The sequence below is a fragment of the Ctenopharyngodon idella genome, chromosome 11 (genome assembly GCF_019924925.1).
Source record: "Ctenopharyngodon idella isolate HZGC_01 chromosome 11, HZGC01, whole genome shotgun sequence".
NCBI lineage: Eukaryota > Metazoa > Chordata > Actinopteri > Cypriniformes > Xenocyprididae > Ctenopharyngodon > Ctenopharyngodon idella.
This window is the reverse complement of record NC_067230.1, coordinates 6,334,402-6,356,239: the sequence shown is the minus strand read 5'-3', so window position 1 is coordinate 6,356,239 and position 21,838 is coordinate 6,334,402. Positions and strand designations below refer to the sequence as shown.

Below are 21,838 nucleotides of genomic sequence, written 5' to 3'. Positions count from 1 at the left end.
CTCAGAAGACTATCATTCACAAGAATTGCAAATATTTTGGGAATAAGTTACCACTTGTCCCTCATTTTCTTCATCTGGGTTGCACTTACAATGGAAGAGAATAGGGCCACTCTGTAAATATTAAAATACTCACTGTTTCAAGTATTGTCACAATATGTAAACACTCACTTGCTAAACTTTTTAAAGTTATATGTAATTTTACAAATTTGTTGCCATGATGGAATGCCATAAGAAAAGCAGCAATGATAATCAATGATTCTTCACATCATCTTATTAAGGAATTTGAAAAATTGCCATCAGGAATGCGCTGATGGAAAATATATAATTCCATTGTCAATTGGTTTATTGATTAATTTAATTCAAGTTATTTGTATAGTGCTATTCATATTGTTTCAAAGTAGCTTTACAGAAAATGCCTATAATGCTGATAATATTTACAGATAATTTCAAAAATTGTTGACATTAGTGTTTTTCTCTATTAAGGATTTATTGTGTTTTTGTTGGGGAAAGTTACTCTTAAAAAAATAAGTTGTGTTATAATGTTGCGTGACTCCCTACAAAAAGTAACGGTTACTTTTTATGGAAAGTAATGCATTAAGTTACTTTTGCGATACTTTTTCTCACCAGGGCTGAGTTTGCTTGATTGTTTTTAAAGGGTTAGTTCACCCAAAAATGAAAATTCTGTCATTAATTACTCACCCTCATGTTGTTCCACACCTGTAAGACCTTTGTTCATCTTCAGAACACAAATTAAGATATTTTTGATGAAATCTGAGAGGTATATGACTCGTCTATAGACAGCAATTTAACAACCACTGTCAAGGTCCAGAAAGGTACTAAAAGACATCATTAAAATAGTCCATGTGACTGCAGTGGTCCAACCTTAATGTTATGAAGTGATAAGAATACTTTTTGTGCACAAAAACAAAACAAAAATAACAACATTTTAATTAATAATCTCTTCTCTTCCATGTCAGTTCCCTACGCAGTTGACGCAGTAAGCGTAGTGAAGGCTTCCGTGTTTACGTCCTTACGGCAGCTCATTATTGGCCGGCTCCTGCGTCAGCATCACACGCATACATCGTGCTGCTCACGTGAACAGCGTCACCCAATACTGAGCTGGCGTTCGGACGTAAACACGGGAGCGCTGCACTGTGCTTACTGCGTCAACTGCGTAGGAGACTGCCAGGGAAGAGAAGAGATTATTTAACAAAGTTAAATTTTTGTTATGTTTTTGCACACAAAAAGTATTCTTGACACTTCATAACATTAAGGTTGAACCACTGTAGTCACGTGGACTATTTTAACGATGTCTTTAGTACCTTTCTGGACCTTGAAAGTGTTGATTATATTGCTGTCTATAGATGAGTCATATACCTCTTGGATTTCATCAAAAATATCTTAATTTGTATTCTGAAGATGAACGAAGGTCTTACGGGTTTGGAACGGCATGAGAGTAATTAATGACAGAATTTTCATTTTTGGGTGAACTAACCCTTTAATAACAAAAAACAAGTTATATTTTCACCAAATTTAAAAGGCCCTTTCACACCTAAAGTGAAACGAATAAGCCTCAGGCTGAAGGAAATGCAAATTCATGTCTGTGCAGCCCAAATAAACCTTTTAGCTGTGCTATTCTGCATTGCAGAATAATAGGACACAGGAAAAGAATGTTTAACTCTCTTTCTTCAACAATAAAAATAAATAAATACAAATGTGATGTTTAACTAAAGATCATCGAAAGTTAGCAGCAAAGACACTGGTTAATAAATTTAGATTAAAACATATTTGTATTATTTAATATATTTAACTATTGCAGGTGTGCCTAATTTCACTAATAGTGCATTTCACTATTTTTATTTATTTTGTGCAAGTTAGATGAGTAAATGCATGTTCACATTTAGTCTAGAACTACAATAACCATCATGTTCACATAGCACACACAACACCTCTGCATTTACTTCCAATTTCTCTCAACATGAGGATGGGAGAGCTGTCAGTCAATAAATGGAAAAACAAAGTAACTTACATTACCTATTTGAAAAAAGTAACTCAGATATTTAGCTGTAAATTTAAAAGTAGCACATTACTTTACTAGTTACTTGAAAAATGTAATCTGATTATGTAACTCACCTTACTTGTAATGCGTTACTCCCAACACTGGTTTTGAATAAGCTGTATGTGTATGTTGTGGGGGTCAAAAACAAATTTCCATGAGAATAGATAATAAAGAGTCAAATAATATCTTAATATGGCTATAAAAATGACAAGAACAAATTTACAGCTCAAATAATACATATGTTTTAAGAGAAAATAATTTTTTTCTTCACATTTCTGCTTTTAAATCTTCTAAAAATGGGCTCCAGTCACTTCCATTGTGAAGTGCTTCATCGCCTTTTCTGTTAATTTTGTTGAAATGATTTTTTGTGGTAATTAACATTATGCCATTATAATGTTGGTGATTAAGCTTAACCTGTACGGAACTTAGAATATTTAAATGGGTCAATGACGTGGCGGGTAATTATTTTGTCCAAAGGCCTTAATAATAATAATAAAAAACAAAGCTATGACATCCAAAGTATGTAAGGTAGTATAACTAGATCTCTTTTATCGAATCCAAAAGGTTTTAATTATATTTTGCTACATATAAAGGTATTTAAAAGATTTTGAAGTGTCAAAAAGTAATTCGGTTTATCCGTCCAAAGGCCGATACAGCCATTTAATTTGTGATTAAAATATCTTAAAATGTAATAAATGTATATATTTTTTATTCTGGCATGATTTTATATCATCATATATCAACATAGTGCAAAATAGTATGAAAATTATGTGTAGAAGTCATTGCTTTTTTATGAGAAAGAATGTCTGGAAAAATGAATTTCATTGATGTCATTCGGAGTAACCAATATAAAAGGACCATTTTGGATCAAGTCATGCGTTCAATATCATGTGACAGGATGTGACCTTTCAGACACCTGCAAAGGACCACATGGTCATAAAGCAAATTAACTAACTCTCTTTTAACTATTTGAAAAATTCATATTTTCACTTGCTCATACGCATGTCCCAAAACATCAGGCCATTCGGTACAACCGCTATAAAACATTGAAAATTTTGTAATATTTAAAAAACTTGTACTAATTATAAAATGTTTGATTGTGATTTTGCTAGCTACCTAGATATCAGCCTGTTAGCATTGTTTGAAAATATCGTCATTCGGGTGAACCAAAAGTGTCATTCGGTAAAACCGAAATTTTGGTTAAACCGAATGACTTTTTTGGTGACAAATTTTGTCCATCTTGTAAAAAATGACATAGGCAGTGTTAATTGATTATAAAAACCACATAATCTCATTAACACTTAATAAAACTTCAAAATTAATTATATCTCCATTAGGTTTTTTTATACTTTTAAAAACCTTATATGTCAATAACCTAGATATTTTGGCTAATTTGGTGATGCTTTCAGCTACAGTACTCATCGTCTTGCAAGGCAACAGCTATAGAGGGGCAGAGTCAAGACAAATTGGCACTTTTTTTTTTTTTAACACTTTCAGCGTAAAAATAAAATTACATAATTTAACACCCTGTAACTACACTGAAAAGCAGTACTCATTAACACTGTAGGTTAATTCAACTCTTTGGGAATTAATAACATTTAACACTGCAATGTTTCTGTGCATTAATCACATTTCACCATGATCCATTCCACAAATCCATTCCACAGATTTTTCTCCAAAATTATTGTGTAGCAAATAATAAAAAAAATCCTTTAGATTCCATCCACTCAGTGAGTGTGAACCGCAGAGGATGTCAGTGAACCTTTCAACATCAGTTTGTTTTTTCAGCTCATAAAGGACATTTAACAAGGCTTGACCTCTAATATAAACACATAATTACAGTTATTGTCGGTGCTGTCCTGTTCAGGAGATTAAAAGCAGGTCGTTTGCATCCGTATCATATTTATATGATAGTGCTCCTGCCCTGCAGTAACATTAAAACGGACAGAAGCAAAGTCACTCTCTTCATTAGAGTTCATGCCTCTGCAGTAAGGAGTTTTTAGCGAAGGGACAATTTAGTAATGACTGTATTAATATGTATGATCTTAAATGGTCAGGTAATAAACTCTTTACACCTCTGCGTGCCTCTGTACACACACACACACATACACACACACACACAAAGGCGCACCCTTTTCGTAAAAAAGAGGGAGGATAACTAAAATAATGTCCACTTCCCCACGCTAATTGACACCCACGAGCTAACTAATTCTGATTTGCATAATTCATGAAAGCTTCCCTCATGGCGACGAAGTGACCAGCAGTACATAAATATTTTAGCATGCCAAAAGGTCAGACTCCGGCTCTTTCGCTGAATCATTCATATTATGCAAAATCCTTCCCCAATGTCAGTGTTGCTCCAGATAATTATCACACTTTCTTAATTACGACTTCTCTTTGTTTAGTTGTTGCTAATGCAAGGTGACCTTTTCGCTGAGACAGAAATGCCACCAGCATCTCGAGCCGGTCTGACTGATGATGTTACTTTTCATTTTGACGGGGAGAAGAGGTTACTTTTCTAACGGAGGTGTTTTAATCAGCTCTGTGCTAATTACAGCAGCAGTATGTTGTGAAGGTCATGAAGGATTTCAGATTTCATATACCACCAAAGTGGATGTCATCGATGGTTTTAGGCCTATCCTTAATTTCAAGAGAGCTAATTGGGTAAAAATTGTTGAGAAATTGAATATTTTCAGGAGAACAAAAGAAAAGAGAGAAATATTGGCAAAAATTGTATTGCCAACACTTTTTATGATTCATTCCTCCTTTATTTGCTGTGCAGTGTATTTGTGTATGTCAGGAAAAGTTTGCACTAGCTGGCCACACGGTGAAACTATTTGTACCTCAATAATCTGGAACCTGACATGACTAAAAAAATATTGTACTAATAATAAAAATATTTGATTTGGATGTTGGAGAAGCGGTCTGGAGAGTAGAGCTTATGTACTGGTGTTTTTTTATGGTTGCACAGGCGACCATAGTTATAAAAAATCTCTATTAATAAAAAAAGCACTTAAAACACTATATATTATATATTTATATATTGTACAATATTATAGATAATATTTCAATGTATTATGTTTTATATCATTACAAAGAAATGAATGCTTTTATTCAGCAAGTATGAATTAAATTGAAAAAACGTGAAAAAATGTTACAAAACATTTCTATATCAAATAAATGCTGTTCTTTTATATCTTCTATTTATCCTGAATCATGAAAAAACAAAAAACAAAACATATCATGGTTTCCACAAATATACTAAGCAGTTTTCAACTGTGATAATAATAATTATATATATATATATATATATATATATATATATATTTGCACCAAATCAGCGTCATGTGACACTGAAGACTGATCTAATGGCTGCTGAAAGACAATTTTTTTAATATATTCTTATGTATATGATTTCATAAAAAAAATGATATTTATACAAACTTATTATGCTACATGTACATTATTATATTACATACTTATAATCCACCATATATGTATGTAATATGTATGTAATATATATATATTATTTTTTTTTTACATATTATATATATATATATATATATATATATATATATATATGTAAAAAGTGTGTATATATATTTTTTTTTATTAAAAAGTTGTAATTATACTTTTTGCTTATTACAATAAAGTGTAATTAACTACGTTATTATTTATGATACAAAATATCAGTTATGCAGTTAGCATGTTAATAACATTTAACACTAAAAATTGCATCTGTCACATTTCAGTTTTACCTTGAGAAAAGCAAGTTCTTCATTGCAGTGCCAGTTGTGGCCACATGGTGGCTCTGAAGCTCTATAAATGCCTTTACAGGAATAACCCCTCATGTGTCTGAATGAGAAGCAGTAATGGGTCATTTGTAAAGTTCTCCTGTGGAAACATGGACACTAATGGGAATGGATGGTCTGAATCTCACCCAAACGAGGCAAGGGCCGTTGACTGATGGTTGACACTGAAACCAGACACTATAACTAACAACCACTTTTTCTTGTCATGCTTGTCCATGCTTGCAGGTAAATAGAGACAATAGCGTGCAAGCGGCTGCCTTTGTTCCTGTCTGCTGTAATAGGCCCTTATATAGCCAACACCGAAGGCCAACAAAGTCCCAATGCGCGCTGCATTTAATGAGTAAACACACATTCGCCAACATGCATGCCTACACGAGCCATTCGTGGCCATTTTCGACACATTGCTTCAGCCTCCATATAGTACAGTGTGTCAAAGTGAGTCGCCTGGAGCCAAAGGCCACCCACTCTGAGGTCTCATTTGTGTTATGTGAGCTGTGCTTTGGTCTGTGCCAGTCTTGGTTGTTCTTATACTCATGACATGAAGATTAAACACACAAGTTCAAATGTCCATGCTACATTTTTCAAGCTTGTGATGACATTTGACACATCCAATTAAAAACAACAGCTAACCTGGAGCTATTACCTGGCCTGAGTAATGGAGGTGTGTGGAACATGTCAGCTGGGCTCAGGTAGTACATTATGGGTGTTCTTGTTAGAAAGCTTGTTAGTTTCATTTTGTCACTCTGCACATTTTATTCTGTCATGGACATCGACTTTCGTGTGTTACTGCGTGTTCTTTCTTGAACACTGAACCAATCATCACCTGAGGTGTTATTTAAAAAAAAAAAAAAATCATATACAGAATATCTTATTTTAAATTATGAAAAAACTATGGATGGATAGATTGAAAACAATTGGTGCAATACAACTACTAGAAAGAAAACATTTCTGCATAGTGCTTATTGAACAGGAATGCTGTTATAATCTTGAAACATTGTTCTTACTCAACAAATTATCAATTTTAGTATTATTACAATATTGCATGATCTATTTTAGCTTGTCTGCATGCTATAGATAAGTTTTTTTAAAAAAAAGAATGATGTACAAAAATGTACAATGTTAATTACTTTCACAGTTTCACTGTTCCAGTCTTTGTTACATGATTAGTGTTGTGACTTGATTAGTAATGTAATTATTCAATAATTATAGTAATGTAATTAATCAAATAAATGCATAGCAATATTTGCAGAAAAAATAAGATAATTTAAGGCATTACATTATTGTGGCAGACAAAAAGCATTGAATAGACATTTTTGTGGCTTCCATAAAGTTTAACTTAAAAAAAGAAAGAAAAAGCGAGCCACAAAAAATCCATACTCATGCTGTTGCTTTCTGTAAAAAATTCTGTAAAAGATTTTACTTATGGGTCATAAGGCAGGATTAATTGCTTCATTTTTAGCACATATTTTTTTCATATAATTAATCTCACTAAATTAACACGTTACATTGATAGCCCTACCCTTAGCGCACTCATTGTCATCGCAATCAACCGAGTTCCCTCAGAGTCACAAAATGTCTGCCCTTTTGGTACTGACATGCCAGTCAGCTATTGACAGGAGAAAGACATGCTTCTTGATAAATCGCACAAAGGCACACTCGCCTCGCGCTGTCAGAATATATCAATCGCCTGGCTGCCCCATCAGCTCAAGGTAATGGCGTTTAGCTCGACACCCAGATGCGTCCGCCACAGGGATAGAGACAGTTAGCCATGCTTGAAATCTTATTTGATTTCAGGCTGATCTGAGATTTATTACTCTGAGACCATCATAACAGTGCTTTAAAATCCAGAACAAGATGGCTATGGTGGAACGCTGAGCGGTTAATTCCAGTGTTGCGGTCCTGGAGGAGAAGCCGCAAAAAATCTCACGATTATCTCTGGAGTCTGCTCACTGTGCTTAATGGTGCGGCGGAGAATTTTACAAATGACTTCTGCTGCCAAGTGTGTAAAACAGCCACATACAGAAAAGGCTTATTCAGATGCATTTAAGCTGTTCATACAGCACAAATTTTGCATGCCTGTTTGGTCGTTATTAGCTTATAATGGCAAGTTTACAAGCAATCTTTTCCACTCTCTGAGATCTCATTTTTGTGGCTTGTCGGTTGGTGTAGTCCCCAGGGCTGAAGATGTGTCAGATGAAGTTGCCTGAGTGTTCAGGATGTGGCGCCTGCCTGTGTGTGAGAAAGGTGTAAGACATGAGTGATAGTGTGAGACCTTCATCCTCTTTTTGGCTGCATGATTTCTCTGCACAGCATGTTGTTAAATCCAGGGAATTGCTTATCAGTTTAACTGTACATGACTGTTAATGGCAGATAAAGGATTGTTATGGGCGCTAGTGTACCATAGGAAGCAAGCGAGCAAGCTACTTAGTAAGGAATAGTACTCAAAGTGCTCTTAGTGCTCATGTCTTTCCTGTGATGCTATTATGCCAGTAGGAGGCAGTATGGCCTTTGTTTTTTGGGGTTTGGCGGTGATGGGGTTTCTTCCCATGAGTGCTGAGCCTCCAACCTCTTGCTTCTATGCACACTAACAAGGCACACACAACCCACGTACACACATGCATGTGCAGACTGGAAGTTGACTTCATTTATATATATATATATATATATATATATATAAGCACAAATGTTTTATATTCCTTGTTCAGATATTCACAGAATACACTTGAAATCACATTTAACCATTCTGCACTCTTAAATATAAGTTCCAATTATCATCAAAAGGGTTTAAGTGACTTATTTGATATTAGTACTTAGGTACTTTTTATTATTTGGTTAATTATCTGGTCAACCATCAGCCTGATCATACGTTTGCTTGACATGTGTGCCATAACAAATGTTTTATAAACACTCAGTTACAGCAGCCAGAGAACAACTGATGCAACAAAGTCAAGAGCCCAATTAAAGCCAACACTGACCTCAAAGATGGTAACTTCAAATGAATCTCAATAAATCATCTAAACCTCTGTTAATTCTCCTAAGAACTTCTGTAGACGTATGACAGAAATAAAGTCAGTGTAGTTAGTAATGAGTGAAGCTAGTAATGTTTTGTAGTTTTTCGAGTTGTTTAATCAGATCTTGAGAGATTTAATATCTTCTTTTATCTTCAGTTGATTTCATCGAAGGCTGTGACTGAAGTGAGTTGTTAATCTTGTGTTTCTTTTTCCTTCAGCGATTCTGCTTGTTAACAGCAGGTGTTCATCATTAATGTTCAGTCATCGCTTAATTATCTCATTAACTCTAACACTGCTTCAGTGGTACTTTAACTCAGTAGTGCACACAAACATGAACACTAAGCAGTGTTAATTTAACCTGGGCATTTATCTGCAAACTATTACATAAATCTTACCTGTTTCATTTACGTATGACTGACAAATATGAATCACAATAAGTTTATTTGTTTGTTTGTGGTAAAACTATGTAATCCAAATGGATGGAAAATTTGAATGTAACTTCAGTTACATAAAACTTAAATTTAGACCAAAATATATTTTTGAGTGCAGCGGTAGATCTCAACTATAAAATGCTTTTTTGAATAGCATAATATATTTATATGTACACTACTCTTAAAAAGGTTGGCGTTGAAAAGGAAACTCTTTTATGCTCACCAAGACTGAATTTATTTGATCAAAAAATATTATAAAGACAGCAATATTATGAAATATTATTGCAATTTAAAATAAATGTCTATTTTAATGTATTTTAAAAATGTGAATTATTCTTGTAATGGCAAAGCTGAATTTTTAGCAGCCATTAATCCAGCCTTCAGTGTCACATGATCCTTCAGAAAGCATTCTAATATGATAAGGAGCCACTAAAGGGTCATGATGAAAGAAAAAAAAAAAAACATGTTGGGAGGAAAAATTATGTGTCAATGCTTTTGTGTTCTCTCGCAAATATTTTGCGTTCCCATGAGAAACCTTTCGAAAACTTTTGTGTTCTTTGCGAGCAAATGCAAAGTATCTCTGTGGAACCCAAAACATTTGCGAGACATAAGCATTGACATATAGTTTGCGAGTGCATAAGCATTGACATATAGATTTTTCCCCCCATCACATGCTTTTTTCCGCCCTTCAACATGTCCCGTTAGGAGCTCCATAGCATATTAGAATGCAGTGTTTCTTGGGGGAATGCAAACATTTTGGAAGAACGCAGAGTTTCTTGATGAATTCAAAACTTTTGCGAGCGAACGCAAAAGCATTGAAATATGATTTGGTGCTCAAGAAACATTTCTTATTATTATCAATGTTGAAAGCAGTTGTGCTGCTTAATATTTTTGTGGAAACTGTGATATATTTTTTCCTTCATGATTCTTTGATGAATAGAAAGTTCAAAAGAAAACCATTTATTTGAAATAGTTTTTTTTCGTAACAATAGAACTGTCACTTAATATTATGCATCCTTCCTGGATATAGCTATTAATAATAAAACTGACTCTGACTTTTGAACCATAATGTATGTTTTGCAGATGGTTTTATTTTAAGCATCATGCATTTCATTCAAGGCATACTTTTTATCAGTTCTTGTAGTTCCAGGGAATTGAACACACACTGTAAAAAAGAATTGTTGGTTTAACTTAAAAAGTAAGTTACCTGGTTGCCTTTAAATTTTGAGTTCATTGAAATTAAAAATTTGAGTTAATACAATGAAGGCGATTGGTTTAATAAACAGAAACTCAAAATGTTATGTTATTTGAACCACATGAATTATTGAAGTTGATCTGACAAAAGAAAAAATGGTAACACTTTATGTTAGGGTCTTTTATCTAGTTGCCTATTAGCATGCATATTACTAGAATATTGGCTATTTCTTAGTACTTATTAAGCACATATTAATGCCTTATTCTTCATGACCTTATTCTACATTCTTGATCCTATCCAATACCTAAACTTAACTACCTTACTAACTATTAATAAGCAGTAAATTAGTTTATTGAGGGAAAAGTCATAGTTAATAGTTTAACAGTGTTCCCTATACTAAAGTGTTACTAAAAAAAATGTTGAGATAAATCATGAAAATAATTTTTTACAGTGCATGACTTCACTATGGTACTAATTGAGATACAAGAATTCTGATAAAATGACTTTAACAAGGGATAATCTTCCCATATGTTTTGCTTTTGACATGAAATGTTGTAATCCAGTCAAACTCTGGTATTTTGGTGCAAATTCATTTAAAAGAAGTGGACATGTTGCATGACCTACCCTCATTCTTGAAAACAAAGAACAAAATTACAAGTAAAAAAAGCAGCTATAAACCATACCTTTAGCTGATGTTCACTTTGATCACAGTGAGTTTTGTGTAGGTCAATGTCCAATGTAAAATCTGGGTCCTGAACCCAAACCATTTGAGAATCAATGCTTTAAAGAACCCAGAATCCACTGATCTGTATAACAGTAGCCTAACTTGAAAAACCTGTCATCTAAAAAAAACCAAACAAACAACAAAACAAGTTTTTCATTTAATATTTACTTTTTATTTTTTCAGCTTTATTTCAGTTACCAAAATGATTTTTCAATAAATTTTAGTTTTAGCTTAACAACATGAACACTGTAATGCTTCAGATACAAACTCACATATCACAAACACTTATTCAGATAAAATTCATACATGTGCCTCTCGTTCCAAAAAGTTCCCCTACCTCCTCATCTCCAGAATGCAGAGGCACAGCATCCATCATTCATTATCTCTCCAATACCTGTGCAGGATCCGACGTGAGGCCCCGTGGTGTCAGTCATAGTCACAGTTAGAGATCTGCCCTTATCTGTTGTTTATCCAGCGATGTCGGGGCTGACAGAGACAGAGCGCATCGGGCCCTCAAGTGGCACGCGCACGGGCATCCAGCCTGTAAGCATTCGCCCCCTGGACTCAACACGCTTCCTCTAATTAAAGCCCAGTCGGCAGGGTCCATGTTGGACAGAGAGGACAGGGTGAGGGGGGTAATGTGGCTACACATGGAGCCTCAAGGGAAGAGGGGAGAGAGGTGAGTACAGGAGGAAATGAAAAGAGAAAGAAGAGTAGAAAGAATGAGGCCTTTCTAAGCTGAGGAGCACCACCTTTCCCAGGAGGAAGCTGTCAAACAAACTCCACATCATAGCGGGAGAGGGAGTTCACGGCCTGATGAAATGGAAACCACCATGTTGCTCTGTGTATTTGTGTGTGCGGAGCCACCACATCTGACTTAGATTGTGTGTACATTAAAAGAATTACAGGATTTCATATTAGTTATGATTCTTTATTGCATTGCATTCCACTTAAAAACAAAAAAATCAAACAAACAAACAACAAAACAAAACAAGGCAACATTTCTAATTTTCATTTACAGTTTATTAAGTTTAAGTTTTTCATTTAATATTTACATTTTATTTTTCAGATTTATTTCAGAGATTGGCATGGTAATGGATATGGCAATGTTAATGTATTTGGTCTTAGTGGAATTGATCTGCTATGCTGCAGACATTGCTGTGAGCATGTGAGACATGCTGCTGCTGCACATATACATTAAATAAAAACCCCGTAGCAGATCTATACAGGTGGAGCTAGGGAAGGTGGAGGGTTTCTGGAAGAGCGCTGCAGATTGCTAACAGCAAACACTACCAGTATTTGAATGTTGAGCCGCAGTTCATTGGCCACTAATGCAACAGCAACCAATCAGCTGTTATGTAGATAACGATGGGATCGCTACCAAATTGAGTTAAAGACCTATCAGCTTGTGCCATCTAGAGTTTCATGACAGAACTAGGTATTTACCAAAATGATTCTTCAATAGTTTTAGTTTTACCTTAACAACCTGCACTGTAATGCTTCAGATACAAAATCCCATATCACAAATTACAAAATCACAGACATTTTTCAGATAAAATTCATACATGTGCCTCTCTTTCCAAAAAGATCCCCCACCCCCTCATCTACAGAATACAGAGGCGCAGCATCCATCATTCATTATATCTCCTATACCCGTGCAGGATCTGGCGTGAGGCCCCATGGTGTCACTCATAGTCACAGTTAGAGATCTGCCCTTATCTGTTGACATGTAGTTGCAAAGTTACTCAAAATTAGCAGCAGTTTTGGGGGTAACGCATTACAAGTAACGTAAACAGATTACTTTTTTTCAAGTAATTAGTAAAGTAACGCATTACTTTAACATTTACAAAAAATATCGGAGTTACTTTTTCAAAAAGTAACGTAAGTTACCTAGTTTTCCCAATTATTGACTGGCAGCTCTCCTGTCCAAATGTTGAGAGAAATCGGAAGTAAGTGCAGAGGCATTGTGTGTGCTGTGTGAACATGATGGTTATTCTAGACTAGTTCTAGACTAAATGTGAGCATACATTTACTCATTTACTTCTCCTCCTGGTTCCTATTCTTCTGTATTCCAGAATGGCAGCAAAGGCTTGTTTGTTTGAACTGCGCCCTCTACTGTACAGATGTGAATGTGCATTTCCCTCAGCCTGAGGCTTATTCATTTCACTTTTGGTGTGAAAGGCCCTTTATATTTGCCAAAAATAGAACATTTTTGTTGTTATAAAAACAAACAAACAGCCCAGCCCATATTAGAAAGAGTCCCGCAAAAGTAACATAACACATTCCTTTCCATAAAAGGTAACGCAATTAGTTACTGTTTTAGGGAGTAAAACAATACTGGACTATCAAAATAAAGTGTTACCAGTGAAAAAAAGGGCATCCCAAGACATCCATTTCAGCCTAAATCATTTGAATGCATATCACATTGCAAAAGGAACTTCTAATCTTGTTAGTAACTTCGTAAGAGGCAATATATTGCATGACCTTTCTTGCATTTCTTACTGTTTTGTATTAAAGACATGGTGTGTCACTGGAATGTGTTTTTAATGTATTTCCAGGCCTTACTGTTCATTCCCTTCACCTTTTATTAAATATCTGACCTTAGGGGCTTTATACAGAACGCAGTTTTGTGTTCCACTGAGTTGCTTTTCCATTTTTTTCTATGTAAATATGCACAAGTCTAGCGTTATAAAAACACAGTTTTTGATAATGGCCCCTTATTCTGTTCTGTAATGAATGTTGGCTAGCAATGTCCCAGGAGAAGGAAGCGACTCATAAATGTTCACCTCAAATCCATGTCACCTGCTTCTCGTGACAGCAGGACAGATGGTTATGCCACATATAAATATATCAGTAAACCCAGACTGACTAGTCACTTTTGTATTTAAGGAATGCTAATAGTGTTTGAAAACTTCATCTACACTGTGATTTAAATCATTTGGATATGTTATTTTCCACAGCCACCTGTTATATAGCAGCTTTAACCATGTCATAATGCATTTTGGCAATTCATATTACCACATTGCAGCAACAATGAAACATTACTCGATACTCACACACCTCACAGCATAGTGTTTCTTGGAGACAAATCTTGGCTGTAATTGAGCACTCATGTTAGACTGGCTGTAAAATAAAATCCAATGCTTGCTTAAATGATTTATTTTTTTCACTCTGAACAGAAGAATAGAGCTGTGTGTTCATTATGTACTGCTAGGGGGAGAGGGAAAGAGAGAAAACAGGGACTTGGGAGCCCTTTAGATGCTTGTTAGATGCTGCCACTCTCATTAAATATAGATGCTGTTTCTTATATTGGGTGGGTTATTATTATTAATGGTTAGGGTTAAATCCATGAGAAAACCTTTAAATAACTTTATTTACATCTAAACACAAATAAAGTTGGCATTTCCTCTCTTGATCTCTCGCGCTCTTGCTCTGCTAACTGCTAAAATAGACTTTACATGCTAATGTTACAGTTCCTCTAGCTAGGAAACAGAAATGCAGCATGTATTGATATTTGCTCAGAGCAAAACTAGTTTGTGTGTATATATTGTTATGACAAACATTAGTAAAAAAGTAGATAGAAAGTATCTTTTTTTGTATCTTTTCTGCAGCTTCGTACCAGGTGAAGCAGGGAACCTGTGAGGTGGTGGCCATCCACCGGTGCTGTAATAAGAACAAGATTGAGGAACGTTCACAGACCGTCAAGTGCTCCTGTTTCCCAGGTCAGGTGGCCGGCACGACTCGTGCGCAGCCATCTTGTGTGGAGGGTAAGCGCTCTTCATGTGTGGATGTTCATTTAGGAGATCGTTTTACAATAAATTTAAAGGGGTCATGAACTGCATTTTTTTATAATGTTCTCTGAGGTCCACTTATAATGTTATCAAGATTTTTACATAAAAATATTAGAAATATAAAGTAATTAGCCATTTTCTATCCTGTTTTTGACCCTTTCTTTCAAACACTCCATTTGATGGGCGTGACACATTCAAGACTTGGCCCACTGCTATGATTGGGTAACAGTTTTACATGTAAAAATAAGTAAGTACTTGGAATTACAACAGTTATAATTGACAAAGGATGACTTGCGGTGTTTTGTGTAAACGGAATTATGAATGAATGTACCATTGTTTGTTACACTGTCATACTTATAGGCTATTCATAGTTCATCCTTTTCGATTACGTGAAAAACGTATACATTGTCATTTGCAGTGGCAAATAAATTCTGGAGCAAAGGAAAGAAGAGGAAATGAAAAATGACTCAGCAGTAAAATGAATTTATGGGATTCACTTATGTATTTAAATGCAGTTGTCACTCCTGAAACTTTACAGTGTGTATGTGGCCATACACATAATAAATATACAAAAGTAATAAGAATAATAGAGCGAATGATACAATGGCTCAATTTACTGTACCTTGGTATTATCATCCATCTCTGGTGATCCGTTCATACGTGATAAGCACAGATATGTTACATTTATATCTAATATTAATGTCTCCTGTGACCTGATTTCGCAAAATATTAGGTGTATTTTGATATCATAGCGGTTATCCGTGTGACAAATGTGACTACACTGTCCTCCGCTCCATCTCTTCTCTATTAGCTAAAGGTTTAGGACAAGAAAGTGTAGTTTAGGTGATGAAGGAGGTTTAAATGTGTCCCTTCGGTCATGCCGTACGCTCTTTAGTTATGAAGGCAAGAGGGCGAATGCTGGCAGCCATTTTTCTTCTTTGTCTTCTTTGACACCCGAGACAAAAGACCCCAATAGAAAGTAGGGAGGGCTGCACCAGGGGAGGTATTCCATGTTATGACTTTCATGGCTCTCTTTGACTATAGTTCATGTAATGACAAAAATGGGTCCTATGCACATTTTGTATTTTCCACAGATGCAAGGCTACAGGACTGTATTATGGAGGCACAAGGAATCTGATGTAACTGAGAGTAAGACAAGCAAAACTATAAAAAGGATAAAATACACAAACATAGGGTTAAATTCACATATTCATTGTTGGTAAGGGATGTTGAATAATTGTGTAAATTTCATACTTTGATTAAATAATTTGAATGGATACATTCATTTTTTGGCCAATTAACAAGACAAATAATATATTTAATATTTTTTAATAATATAATAATATATATATATATATATATATATATATATATATATAATATTAATATATTTAATATATTTATTTATGTAAGCAATAAGGTACGCGGAATGCCTGCAAACCCTGACTTATTACTGCAGCCATGACTTATTCACGATACAGCACTAGCCTCGAGTACCTTATTGCTTTTATAAAACAGTTACCACACAATACAAATATTAAAGCCAAGAATATGTATCAATGCAACTTTCATGAAGTAAACTTTCACTAAAAGCCTTCCTTCCACCGGAAAAAATAGTTCCTGACCATGAACAGCAACAGAAGTTACATTATAACGCCATTAGATGGTGGCAAAGATTGTCTTGTCTTGTGATTGTCTGAGTGTGTCAGTCAGTCATGAAGACTTTTACATTGAAAAGACTGAATTGTTGTGAACACGGAACAAGACGCAACTGACAAATGCTTTGACTAGCGCTGTCAGACATGGGAAAACCCCTTAACTGTTAAAAGGACAAGATAATACATCGGACATTTAAACAGATTTTTTATTATGAACATAGGACTGACTTGAATACAGGTAATAAACTTGATCACTCGATCTCTTTCTCACAATACTCCTCTAGTTCTACATAAGACAGTAAGCTTCAATTCAGTTTACATTGCTAAGAGTGGTTGCTAAGGGTGTTGTGTAGTGATACACAGAACCGTTGGGCGAAGCGGTCATAGCTGTGTTTTATCATGAATAAAACACAGCTATTGACCAATCAGAATCAAAGACAGGAACTAACCGTTTTATAAAATATATATACAGTGTGTGTGTGTATATATATATATATATATATATATATATATATATATATATATGCATTGTTAGTTTATAATATTGTATAGTATGTTATTATATGCATGCATGTATGTGGAACAAAATGGAGTTTCTTTTTCGTTTTCTTTTAAAACTACTGGTATATGTCGTAGAATGACAGAAAGAGCTGGAGAGGCAGTGTGTGAGCTCACATCAGAGGTCATGTAGGCTTTGTGCTATATAAGAGAGAGTCAGTATGATTGACCTGTGTTTTTTGCAGTGAAGGAGAGAGCGGGGAGGGTCCTTTTCCTCTATCAACACTGCTCGATCTCTAGATCCCTCAGACTATCAGTCTCACCTTCTCCCTCAGGAACACACGGCCCTAGAGAGGGAGGTCACACAAGAACATATTCTCCGCTTCTGAAGCTTCATAAATATCTAATACTCAGTGCACAGTTGGGAAGTAGCTAACTAGAAGTAGTGACATAACTAACTACATTTTTCAGTAGCGTGTCAGTAGCTTAGCAATTGTGGAGCTTTTCCAGAAAGAAGCAATTTTTTTCCAACTTGTAGTGGTGTAGCATGATAAACTACTTTAAGTCACATTATATGACTTCAGTTCTGTGCTACAGTTCCCATGTGTAAAGCAAAAATGAAAGAAAAAAAAGAAAAAATGTAAAATGTTTTTCCACAGAAATATTAAAGGGTTAGTTCACCCAAAAATGAAAATTCTGTCATTTATTACTCACCCTCATGTTGTTCCACACCCATAAGACCTTCGTTCATCTTTGGAAAACAAATTAAGATATTTTTGATGAAATCCGAGAGTTTTTTATCCTCCATAGACAGCAATTTAACCACCACTTTCAAGGTCCAGAAAGGTACCGTTAGATATCGTTAAAATAGTCGACGTGACTGCAGTGGTTCAACCTTATTTTATGAAGCGATGAGAATACATTTTGTGTGCAAAAAAAAATAAAAAATTACACCTTTATTCAACAATATCTTCTCTTCTGTGTTATTCTCCTATGCTGTTTACGTTTAGCACTTCCAGGTTCTACGTCTGAACGGCGACTCATTATTGGCCTACTCCTGCATCATACGCATGCGTCATGCTGCTCACGTGAACAGCGTTGGCCAATCCTGAGCAGGCGTTCTGACGTAGAACCTGGAAGTGCTGAATGTAAACAATGTAAGAATGGCACAGAGAAGAAGATATTGTTGAATAAAGTCGTTATTTTGGTTTTGTTTTTGCGCACAAAATGTATTCTCGTCGCTTCATAAAATTAAGTTTGAACCACTGCAGTCGCGTTGACTTTTTTTAACGCGTTGACTTTTTTTAACTTTAGTACCTTTCTGGACCTTGAAAGTGGTGGTTAAATTGCAGTCTATGGGGGATATAAAAAACCTCTCAGACTTCATTAAAAATATCTTAATTTATGTTCTGAAGATGAATGAAGGTCTTATAGGTGTGGAATGACATGAGGCTGAGTAATTAATGACAGGATTTTCATTTTTGGGTGAACTAACCTATTTAAGCTGCACAACTTGAACATTTTTAATAATGTTTAAAAATGTTTATTGAGCAGCAAAATCAGCTTATTAGAATGATTTCTGAAGGATCATGTGACACTGAAGACTGGAGTAATGATGCTGAAAATTCAGCTTTACCGCCACAGGAATACTTTACATTTTAAATATACTGAAACAGAAAACATTCATTTTAAATAGGAATAATATGTCTTAAGATTACTGTTTTAACTGTATCTATGATCAAATAAACGGAACCTTGGTTAGCATAAGAGACTTCTTTTAAAAACGACCCCAAACTTTTGAACGATTGTACATTTAGCTATTTTTGTTGGCAGCTTTCTACCTTACAAATGGTTTACTGTCATATGATTAGCTGATGAGAGAGAGAGAGAAATATGTAATAGGAATAATTGTGACTTACCTGTAATATACTGCAGGAGATTTGATTGCCTGTGCTGTATTAGATTTGTATTGTGTTGTTTCTCTGTTTGGCCATTAGAGGGCACTTTACCCATTCACATATCATTAAAGCATCAGTGAAAAGCCACAGAGGAGCCTTAGAAGAGCTGAAAGAAACTTCATTGAAACCTTCAGAGGATGAGATTTGAACTATACCTTCTTATGGCAAATCAACTAGGATCAGAATTCGATCAATGATGTACTGAGGACTTGGACTTTAAATCTCATTCAATGAGAATGTAATAAATTAGGGATTAAATATCCCTGCCGTCTGATGTATTGGTCCTTCGGTACTCTGTTCTGGCTGGGACCATATCTCTAGTCACTCCTCTGTGAGCTCGAGTCTCTGCAGGCGTCTGCCGACCTGCCCATTAAAATCTCATTAGAAGCAGCAAAGGGAAGGTGGAGAGAGATTCCCTTTGGCTCTCTGTTGGGGAGATCTACTTTACTCTGCATGAGGGCCTCTCTTTCTGCCCTGTGTGCCCAGGATTTCGGGCTTGAGGGGAGCCCCCTCTGAGCTTCTGCCATCTGTGATTTGGGTATTAGCACTCAGCCAAACATCCAGGAACTTCAAGGCCCTGTCTAATAAGTCCAGTACCTAGATCATCTAGACATTTGTCCACAGAAAGCTCAATGATTCAAACATAAGCGTGGGTTTATTTTGTGATAATGCCAGACTGGCTGTACATTATTACGCTTATTTCACAGATAGGTAGATAGATAGATAGATAGATCGATAAAAAAGAGATGTGACAAACAAGCTTAGTACACTTATTCAACCAGTTTGGTTAGCAAATTTAATTTAGCTTTGTAGCTTTTTATCAGTTCAGCCAATAAAATGTCCTTTAACATAATTACTTTCTGGTTCTTTGTACTCTAGCCTAAATTTCTGCATTTATTCCAGTTGTTATTGCTGTGTCCTTGTATAAACATTGGTTTAAACGGTGATTAGTGTTTGCACAGAATAGATTAGAAACATGCAAAAGTGAATGACATATCTTATGTGTCATTTACAACCAGCATGTACCTTATTCCATATCATGTGCCAATGTAAGGCTGAAGTTACATTTATGCAGTGGCAGATGTGAAGAAAACCCACAGTGACTTTCTTGATGCACAGCGAGTCACGTGTTGGATTCGTGAGCTGGAATGCCTGCTGTTAAATAAATAGGTCGTTGGGGTCAGGTGTGTTTCCTGCGCTTCTCTTCTGGCATATCCTTAAGGAGACAAATGTGCTGTTAGCCTGCAGAGACTGATACTGAATTAATACATTGCATTAATGTGTGTCAAAGGCAGAATCTGTAGCTAAGCTGATACTGTTGTAAATTAGGTCATTTCAAGCTTTGTGCTGCTGAGACAGTGCTGGGTAATCTAATAGACGGGTATAAATGGATTTGGATTGATAATAGGGAGTTTTGAGTCTCTGGCGCATAAACCACAATGTGAGGTGTGTTATCTAGTTGGAATGCACACACATATGCATGTACAGATATACTTCATTGTTTAGCAGTCCCATTAATCTCAGGTATGTCTACTGCAAAATTCACATGCTTGTGTTGTGCAAATGTGTATAACTTTCTTTGTATAAATTTATTGTAACTTTGTTAGCTTGATTCATTCATTAAAAGCTGAAGTCTAGAAATATAATTACATTTGTAGTGTGTAATTTCTGTACTATGAGTGTAAAAAAAAAAAAAAAGAAATTACAACAATAGAGTGTGACATTTTTGTTAGCATTTTAGCATGAGTTAGCATTTTAGCAATTCCGGTTCCACTGTGCTGAAGTTAATGCTTTATTTTGAAAGTGTTTTTGGTTAAATGCCTGAGATAAGCTCAAGATATGTTCATGTTTTATTCTACATCTTGTGATTTTTTTTTTTAAAGCTTTTCTTTAAAAGCTGTTTGCTACCAAGTGGCTAAATGGGACTACAGAGGTTGTTGTTAAATTTCAATGTTAAATTTCAACATGGCGAACAGATAAACTCATCACTAGTCTGCTTTTACAGCCTCGTTAAGAATAGTTTTATAATTGTGCTCATGCACACTATTCTAACGCATTTTTTAACAAAGTCTAAAAGAGTTATCAGAAGCTTAACAGTGGTGACACTGAAGTCATGTGACCATAGTGTAGTTCATTAATAGCATACATTTACTTTTGCCTATATGTAGGCTTCAAAATTAATTTTGAAGTTAAAGGGTTAGTTCAACCAAAAATTAAAATAATGTCATTTATTACTCACCCTCATGTCATTCTACATGTGTAAGACCTTCGTTCATCTTCGGAACACAAATTAAGATATTTTTGATGAAATACGATGGCTCAGTGAGGCCACTATTGAGAGCAAAGTCACTGAACCTCTCAAGATCCATAAAGCTGAGCTTTACGACTCTTTTGTTTCGAATTAGTGATTCGGATCTCCTATTAAACGGCTAAACTGCTGAAATCACGTGACTTTGGCACTCGGAACCACTGATTCGATTCGTAAAGCTCAGAAGCAGTGTTTTGAAATCGGCCATCACTACATATTGTTGAAAAGTCATTATTTTGTTTTTTTTGGCACACAAAAAGTATTCTTGTCGCTTTATAATATTAAAGTAGAACCACTGTACTCACCTGAACTGTTTTAAATATGTTTTTAGTACCTTTATGGACCTTGAGAGGTTCAGTGGCTTTGCTCTCTATGGAGGCCTCACTGAGCCAT

At 35.3% G+C, this 21,838-nt stretch overlaps 1 protein-coding gene across 1 annotated transcript in view; it reads left to right on the top strand.

Moving 5' to 3' along the window:
* Positions 1-21,838, top strand: part of tafa4b (TAFA chemokine like family member 4b) — a 57,279-nt gene that overhangs the window by 23,559 nt on the left and 11,882 nt on the right. Inside the window, exon 4 of the mRNA XM_051913480.1 lies at positions 14,844-14,999. Coding sequence (XP_051769440.1) covers positions 14,844-14,999 — 156 coding nt within the window. The remainder of the gene's footprint in view (positions 1-14,843; positions 15,000-21,838) is intronic.